Source organism: Pollicipes pollicipes, unplaced genomic scaffold, assembly GCF_011947565.3.
Source record: "Pollicipes pollicipes isolate AB1234 unplaced genomic scaffold, Ppol_2.1 Scaffold_2555;HRSCAF=2994_pilon_pilon_pilon, whole genome shotgun sequence".
Classification (NCBI taxonomy): domain Eukaryota; kingdom Metazoa; phylum Arthropoda; class Thecostraca; order Pollicipedomorpha; family Pollicipedidae; genus Pollicipes; species Pollicipes pollicipes.
In genome coordinates this window covers 27,692,092-27,701,098 of record NW_023596136.1, presented here as the reverse complement: position 1 = coordinate 27,701,098, position 9,007 = coordinate 27,692,092, and the positions used below count along the sequence as shown (strand labels likewise).

The window sequence follows — 9,007 nt, the reverse complement described above, 5'->3', positions numbered from 1 at the left end:
AAAGTCGGTAAAAAACGGCCGATTTAATCTTGTCACCTCGTGTGCACGTGCCACGTACCACGTGGCGCCTTAAACTTACACCAGCCCGATGGCCCATTCAATTGTATATCTGACTGTAAGTTTCATGTTGCTGCAACCCTTGGTTATCGAGAAATGGATCAGGGGAACGAGGCGTGTCGGGCCGTCAGCCGGACGTCGCGAAATTGGCGTCGCCCGTTTTAAACCTACGGGGATTTTTGCGACCCTTTTCGCTCACCACGCGCTCACGTTATGAAATGCAGAATTTTGACGTGAATCAGACGCGCTCTGCCACCAGGCCTTGCTCGTGCGAAAATATCATTAAAAATTCCTTAGCGGTTAGCTTGCAGGTGATCCGAATGCAGTGACGGACACACACAAACACGCACAGACACACACACACACGCACGCACGCACGCACGCACGCACGCACGCACGCACGCACGCACGCACGCACGCACGTACGCACGCACGCATACAAACATTGCTTCTTTAGTATAGTAGAAGATAAGTAGACCTAATACATAAATGGCCTTTATCCGTACAGGAGAGACTCAAAATCCACTACTAGCAAAACGCGTCTATGTCGTGTGACGGGCGAGGCAAAAATAGGCTTGAGAAAGATCCATTATCACGTAGGTGATTTCATAACTCACCTCATGGAGCCGGATGCCTTTGGCTACCGGTAGCAATAAGTTTGATCAGTGCCTTTCATCACAATTGGCAGGCTCTGGTCCACAGATGTACTATTTGTATGGTATCACATGAGTAACATTGCTTGAAATTGACCGGCTCTGCTTCCAGCCATGCCTGGAAATTTTGCTATGAAACCATTGATTCGTGCCTTCACAATGCTTCGTGGTTTGGGGCAATTCTGTTTTAAGTATTGCAAACAAACGTAAACATTTCCAAGAGATATTACTGACAACAATGTATCCAATAACGTGTGCAGCTTTCACCGTCTAATCTCTCTTATTTGAAGCCAAACGATCTTTTATTCGCAATTATTTTCGTATAATATTTGCTGCTTTCCGGTAGATTACTCCCGCACCTGTGTCGGACAGCTCTGAGATGTTGAAGCGAATTGTGGCCGGCGCCTTCGCCTTTCATCTACATACATTGTGCGATTGGCTTAATTTCGTCAACTGCCCTTTTGCCTGATGCATGAGGCTATCCCCAAAAAATCCCAAAATGATGCGGTAGACAGGTACTTCAGATTTGAGCCAGTTTTCCACACATGTTTCTCAGCTCTTTCGCAATTAGGAAATGTTACGTTTTCCGTGTTGGCAGAATGAGGGAGGTCAAGTCGTATGATGAGCAATGTTGCAATCAAGTTCTGCGTGACCTAATAGTCTGCAGTAAGCGTTTAACAATTTATTACAAATAATTCAGCCCGCATCGCGTTCGGAGTTTGTGATTGAGTCGGGCCGGCCAGGATGTGTGCTTTCAACTGAGTTTCTGCTTGCTCTGTGCATGCGGATGCGATGTTTGTTATGTGTAGACGTCATGCGCGAGTTGGGACCCCGTACGATACCTGACCGTTCGGCACATTATTCAGAGTTTGGTAAAACGGTGAATGGATGGAATGTCACCTGGCAGGCTCAGGCGACACCAGTCGCCATGTCCGGAATCCTATCGAGGAAAATCGGGTCTCTATCGATGAAAGAACGTCCAACGTGACAGGTCATTCGATGGATTGTCAGGAAGCTGCACAGCACGATGAAGGATACGAAACCGTGGGCGAGTTCTGACTGCCAGAATGAACTAAGTGTGCATACTGCGAGCCACCCGACCAGCGTGAACAGAGTGCTTACCCCAAGCTATGCTCTCGATTAACTCTCGAAACGTTGCAAAGTCGTCGCGAGTGTGACGTTTCAAAACAAGAGGCAGGTGCAATTGGCGAACTGTCAGAAAACAAGCCAATTGGAGCGATTACAGCAGAAGTTTGGAATCAGCCCAGTGCGCAACGTCCAGGACATTGTAATAGGCCAAACACTTTAAACACGTCCAAATTCACTTATCAACGCACAGACACAAAAGACTGGTGCACATGCATGGTCAAAACATCTAGAACGCTACGCATAGTTCTCCTGTATATCACACGTCATCAAGACGGGTCGTACGCCTCATTGTCATATGGCTGCAGTTTGGGCCGGTCTGCCGGGGCACGCCGCGGCGCGTGGAGGCCCCAGGGCTGCGAGAAGAGCGCAGGCATCTCCTCCAGCCGCACCCCCCGAGTCTCTGGCACGGCCATGAAGAACACGGCCAGGCCGGCGGCTGTACAGCCGCAGAAGAGATAGAACGTGCCCTGGCGCGTGATGGCGTGGGTCAGCGTCAAAAACGTCAGCGACACGAGCAAGTTGAAGAACCAGTTCACGGCTGTGGTTATGGAGATGCAGGTGCTGCGGGCCCACAGCGGGAAGATCTCGGAGGTGATGGTCCATGGCATGGCGCCCAGGCCAGGCGAGTACAGTGTGATGTAGAAGAACATGCCAGTGATGGGCAGCCAGGCATAGTCGGTGGGGCACCAGTCGGGCGCCCAGGTGAGCCCATCCACACCCAGCGCAGCGGCGTCGGCGCAGCGGCCGGCCGCCGCCGATGAGTTGTAGGAAGAGACGATCGGCAGGCAGGAGCCGTTGACCGGCCCGGCCGCCAGATCCTGGAAAGCAGAAGCCACAGACGCCGGCGCGCTCGCAGGCGTCGCAGGTGCTCGCCGCGCAGCCGGCCGGCCCCGTCACACTAACGGCCGGAGAGGCGCTGGCGCTGACCTGGAAGCCGGCGCCGAGCAGCAGCAGCGCCATCGCCGAGCCGAGGGCACTCCAGAGCAGGATGGGCCGGCGTCCAGCGCGCTCCACCAGCGCCAAGCCCACGAACTTGGCCAGGAAGCTGAGTAGGTTGGTGATGGAGGAGAGCCAGATGGCAGTGCTCGCGTCACGCACGCCGGCCAGCGTGATGATGCTGGCGCTGTAGTAGACCACGGTGTTGACGCCCGACACCTGCTGGAACATCTGCAGGCAGCAGCCGGCGAGCAGGGCGCGTCGCGTGGCTGGCTCGCGCACCAGCTGCGTCAGCACCGACCCGCCGCCGCCGGCCGCCGCCTTCTCTCGGAGAAGTGCCTCCTGCGCGTCAAAGTCGGCCTTGATCGTCTCGTACTCGTGCTGGACGTGCGCACCGTCGCCGCGCAGCCGGCGCAGCACCTGGCGGGCCTGCTCGTTGCGGCCCCTGGAGACCAGAAAGCGCGGTGTCTCCGGCATGAACGTGAACCCGATCAGCTGCAGGGCGGCCGGCGCTGCGCCCAGGCCCAGCATCCAGCGCCAGCCTTCGCCGACATCGGAGAGGGCACCGCATACTAGTGACGCCACTAGCGCTCCCAGGGTGATGATGGACGCCGTAAGCGTGACGAGTCGGCCGCGGATGGCGACCGGCGCCGACTCGGACACGTACATGGGCACCGCCATGCTGGAGAGACCGACGGCGATCCCGACAACCAGACGACCGACTAGCAGCACCTCCTTGCCGCCGGCCAGCGCCATGACCAGCGAGCCGGCTACGAAAAGCACGCCGGCGCCCAGCACCACCGGCTTGCGGCCGAGCCGGTCAGCCAGCTGGCCACCGAGCAGCGCTGCCACGCCGGCGGCGCCGACCGTGGCCGGACACTATCAGCTCGTGCCAGAAGTCGGTCAGCAGGAACTGGCGTCGCACCAGCAGCATGGCGCCCGACACCACGCCCGTGTCGTAGCCAAACAGTAGGTTGCTGATGCCGCCGAGCAGAGTGAGGAGGTAGACGAGCGCGCCGTGACCGCTGAGCGTGGCACCGCCGCCGCCGCCGCCGTCGCCACCGTCACCGCCACCGCCGCCGCCACCACCGCCACCGTCGCCGCTGTGGCCGCGGAGCGTGGCACCGCCGCCGCCACCACCACCGCCACCGCTACCGTCGCCGCTGTGGCCGCAGAGCGTGGCACCGCCACCGCCGCCACCGCCGCTGCCGCCGCCGCCGTCGCCGCCATAGCTGCCGCTCACTGCCACCTCTGGAGTCGACATCGCGCCGCCGCCGACTGGGCGCGGTCCGAGAGCCTCACGGCGACGCAGATAACATGTCCCCCGCATTTTTACAGAGCCATGTCAAGACGCATTTGAAATGATAATGTTGGCAACTGCGGTGTCCGAGTGCGCTCCGATTGTGATCGCTCGTGTTGACACAGTGCTCGGTGGCGTTGATTAAGGATGACTTGGTGTTTTGCCTGCTGTTTGTTGTCGTCTCCCTGGCTTTTGAGGCACCAGCGCATTCGGAGCAAAAAAGTGGACTGAAGAACGCTGTGTTGGCCACTTCCTTGTGCGTGGTGGCTCATAGGAGAGTGGAGGCGCGCGAGGTGTACATAATGAACTGCCACATCTATTCCGCTGCAATGACAACGAATGTTTAAGGAAGGGAGTCCTGAGATGAAGCCCATGTGTGGAAAACAAAGTCAAGGCATGGCCGTAAACTGGAGGATGCTGTTCAAAACAACAAAACACAAACGTTTGACTGTAAACGGTTGTCAGCTGCTCTAGCTGACAGCTGTCATGGCTGGCAAGTGGAGGTATAATCACAGTCACGAAATGGTTCCCATGACTGCCTGTGTTGGAAGTATCCCACACAGAAAATGTATGGCACCGACACTGGTGCCATCTTTCATTATATTCACTACAAGTCAAGACACCCTGGTCGCAGCCATCTCCGGTCACTGTTAGTTCACTCAGGCCCACCACTGCTGATTCTAATTTAGCTTTGGCCGCCAGCTATTTGATACAGAAATGCAGCATATCGAGCTTCGACATAATCCTATGAGAGCTATACTCAGTAAGGAGGAGCTGTGCTGCATGGCTCGCCGCAGTTGGGCTCTTGTTGCCTGGTGCGCATGCGCTTGTGTTCTGGGTTGCGTCCCTGCTTGTTGGATTGCTTGGTCCATCATGTTTATGTGCTATACACTGTATGCAAAAGGGTGTGTTCACGTAGATGAACACATAACTATCATTGATGTCGCTTATTTGTGCGTCTAATACAACACACCAAACATTTTTATTTTCTGCTCGATCGCTGAATACATGCAATTGACCAGTATCCGTAAGGCGTTGCAAGAAAAAAAGAAAGCAATTTTACTCACTTAACGTTGTTGAGTTTCAGCGCCTGCGGTGAGTTCGTACCGTCATCTGTCGTGACTGTGCAGTGCCATGGTCTGTGTGATGCCATGACCTGAGTGATTTAGTGACCTGTGTGATGCTGTGACCTGTGGAACACCATAGCTTGAGTGATGCCGTGACTTGGGTTATGCTGTAACCAGTGTGATGTCATGACCTAAGTGATGTCGTGACCTGTGTGCCGCTGTGACCTGTGTGATAGCATGACCTGTATGATGTCACAACCTGTGTGATACCGTGACCTGTGTTATGATGTGACCTGTGTGACGTCATCACCTGTGTGATGCCGTGACCTGTGGGATGTCATGACCTGTGTGACGGCATGACCTGTGTGATTTCGTACCCTGTGTCGGTTGTGGCTCGTGTCGGGCCTTGCGCTATGTCTGCGATGATCTGTGTCGGTCCATGACCTGTGTTGGTCGTGACCTGTCTGTTCATGACCTGTGCCAGGTCGTGACCTGTACCGGTCTATGACCTGTGTCTGTCCATGGCCTGTGTCGGCCATGACCCCGGGCGCTGACCCGCAAGCGAGATCCTTGATCAGCTACGTAGCTCCCCGGCCGACCCAGGCCTGGAGGCCGGGCCGGATGCTTGTGCACATACCGAGAGATACTGACGGCAAGACAGAGACTGCTCATCTGAGGGGCGCGGCAGCTGACCTGAGCCGCCGCTCCGTCCGCCGGGGGCGCCACTCACGGACCAGGTCACACAGCGGAGGCAGACGCCGACCGTGCGGATCAGTTGGAGCCTGGCGGACGGCCTCGCCCGACAGGAGACCGCCGGCCGCCGACCGCAGAGGCCGCAGCAAAAACGAACGCAAAACGGGTGGAGAGACGAGTTTCAGCGCTTGTTTGCTAGTCTTGTTGACGACATGAGATGAGACGACACTTGCACGTATGAAACGCGCTGGTCTCCGGCGAGCTGCGCTCTAACGAGACAGCTAGCGCCAGTCTCTCGCGGGAGCACATATGCATACTGCATGAGCTGCGCCTGCATCATGTGAGGGCACTCGTGGATATTGGCCAACGTGCTAATGTCAGTCCTATGACTATCCGAATGGGCGTGGTAACAGCAGCGTACGCAGAATCGGACAGGTAAGAGGGGGACGGGGAGCACGGCCCGGGCGTTCTCTGTGCGTGCGCCCCCGCACGATAGTGCAATGAGTGGAGTTCTTGCAGTGCTCACATGCAAGTTCAGCAGCTCATGTAAGCAATCAGTTGTGAATATTGCTTGTCCAGGCTGGAGCGGTGGGGGAGAGGCGATGTCCTGGATGCATCACTGGTATGTACTCACATGCTACGCCTGCGGTTGTGATTTCGTTGTCATTGGAGATGTGTAGTACAGGCGTATGCCAGTATTGTAACTGTTCGATCTGTCAGCTGGTCGGATCATTCGACGTTGTTTGTTAGCATCCCAGCGACGGCCACCTAATGCTGCCGATTCCACTAGAGTGCGTTGGCTGCGTGTCTTAGACGCTAGATGTCTACGCTAAGGTTTATTTGAAATAAAGTTAAGCACGTGTCGTCCGTACATGCTTTCAGTATGGTTCGTCGTGAAACAACCGTATAGATGCAGTTGCATGCACTGTTGAGTGTATACATAGAAACACCAGAAGGAGAATTCACGTTACGGATGGAGAGGGAAAGGAGTTTTCCTGGAGCGTAACCAAAGCGTAACAATGGTTAGAGGCTTTGGACAGCCTACCACTACATCCAGGCGTGGTTCCAAAGCATGTTAGACGCTTTTTCGATGTTTTAAACCATCAACCGGATTGCCGTCGACTTACTGTTATCACAAGCAACACGCTCGTCTTTGTTTCGCGCCTCTAGCCCAGTAAGAAAGCAAACAGAAGTCACCTTTTTGAAACGTTACGCTTAACACAGCGTAACTAGGGGAGACGGTTTTTCCTCAACGTAACTAGTCAGTAACCAAGGATAGGAGAAGCGATAAAAATGACCCAAAATGTGTAGCGTAAGCTTTCGAGAGTCTTTGTAGGAGAGGACAAGCGTCCGCACGCTTGCTTCAACGCACTCCTTGAGGAAACATAGAATTTTGAATTATCTGTCTTTCGCGGTTTGATTGATGGTTCTAGCTGCTCTAGATGCCGAGCATGGTGCAAAACGTAAAAATGGCCGGAAGTGGCCGACTCCACCTTCTTGGCTCGCGCACGCGTGGCACACAACACGTGCAACATGACAATTTATGACAAGTGACTGCTCTTTCCATTCCCTATCAATACATGCTACTCCCGAATGTGTCCGTGCGCTATATCCAAGGATGTACACAAAGCGTGTAAGCCCGTGGAAGAGACCAAAAGCCATTTTCCTGACTCGTGTGTGGCTGACACGTGTAATGTGCCACCAAGCACTTGCGCCACCATAAAATCCTGCTCAATGGCTTCTCGCGGCATGCTAGCCTCGCGTTACCACGTGCCACAAGAGCGGATATTGTCGCGTAAAGCGTCAAAATCGACGAAATCGGCAAAAGACATCCTCGTAGCTAATGTGCACGTATCACACGACACGTGCAGTACCACATTGTACACGGTTGTGGGATTGCCCGTTAGATCGCCTATCGAAGCATGCCAGTCTCGACGTACTTTGTTCCCTGGCTGCTGAGATATCCCAAAGACATGCAAACCCGTCAAAGGAGCAGAAACGTGCAAATCCATAGTTCAACACGTGGGTGCCATGACATCTGGCACGTGTCACCACTAATTACCGTCCCGTTCCTACCATTAATCACTGAAGCGCGCGAATCCCGAGTGTGTTCGTGCCATGGGTGCCGAGATGTGGCATAAAACACGTAAACCCGTGGGGGAAAGCAAAGTCCATCTTTGAGCCGCTTTGACCCGCCGTTGCCGAGACATTGGTGCGAGATGGCAGAGTCGGTCGGAGGCAGTCAATTACGGCAGCAAGTCACGTGATCAGAGGGTCGTTAAACCTTGAAACAGCTGACGGCGGCGGCCGACGACTGGACTGCACCGTTCCGTTGCGGTGCGAAACCCGCCATGCAACCCATTGGTCTAGTCTCATTTGCAAGCGAACCATTGCAAAATGTGACCAACCAAAGGGCGCAAAAGAGACAAGATGAATTGACCAACATGCTGATGCCAATTTTACCACCATAATCTGAACAGCGTTGACGGTAGCGGCTTGTATCCGGCGCTGACTTTAAAAACTTGGTGTCTTGCCATTCATCTTGGAATTTGTAGTGCAACACTGCGTTGCACAAACTCGCGATGTTGCACAAACGCCACTTTAACTGTGAGTACTGGGATGCAAAAGGTACGAATCTTCCTACTCTAGGTGCGGAGATGTGATTCAAACCGTAAAAATCGGTAAAAAAACGGCCGATTTAATCTTGTCACCTCGTGTGCACGAGCCACGTACCACGTGGCGCCTTAAACCTACACCGGCCCGATGGCCCATTCCATTGTATATCTGACTGTAATTTTCATGTTGCTGCAACCCGTGGTTATCGAGAAATGGATCAGGGAAAAGAGGCGTGTCGGGCCGTCAGCCGGACGTCGCGAAATTGGTGTCGCCCGTTTTAAACCAACGGGGATTTTTGCAACCTTTTTCGCTCACCACGCGCTCATTTTGTGAAACGCAGAATTTTGACGTGAATCAGACGCGCTCTGCCATCAGGCCTTGCTCGTGTGAAAATCTCATTAAAAATTCCTTAGCGGTTAGCTTGCAGGTGATCCGAATGCAGTGGCGGACACACACACACGCACACACACACACACACACACACACACACACACACACACACACACACACACACGCACGCACGCACGCGCGCGCGC

The 9,007-nt window shown here is 54.5% G+C and overlaps 1 protein-coding gene across 1 annotated transcript; it reads right to left on the bottom strand.

Moving 5' to 3' along the window:
• Positions 1–1,435: 1,435 nt before the first annotated feature.
• LOC119099842 (proton myo-inositol cotransporter) lies at positions 1,436–3,555 on the bottom strand. The gene is made up of 3 exons (XM_037222940.1): positions 3,101–3,555; positions 2,763–3,064; positions 1,436–2,677 (listed from the first exon to the last, which is right to left on the bottom strand). Exons 1-3 carry the CDS (start codon positions 3,549–3,551, stop codon positions 2,126–2,128), a joined length of 1,305 nt encoding a protein of 434 aa, XP_037078835.1. The 5' UTR covers positions 3,552–3,555; the 3' UTR covers positions 1,436–2,125.
• Positions 3,556–9,007: the final 5,452 nt, after the last annotated feature.

Coding starts and splice junctions, on each gene's coding strand:
- LOC119099842 (XM_037222940.1), bottom strand. CDS start 3,551: ATGGCGCTGGCCGGCGGCAAGGAGGTGCTGCTAGTCGGTCGTCTGGTT. Junction 3,065..3,100: donor GAAGGCGGCGGCCGGCGGCG/GCGGGTCGGTGC, acceptor TGCGCGAGCCAG/CCACGCGACGCGCCCTGCTC. Junction 2,678..2,762: donor GCGCCAGCGCCTCTCCGGCC/GTTAGTGTGACG, acceptor TCTGCTTTCCAG/GATCTGGCGGCCGGGCCGGT.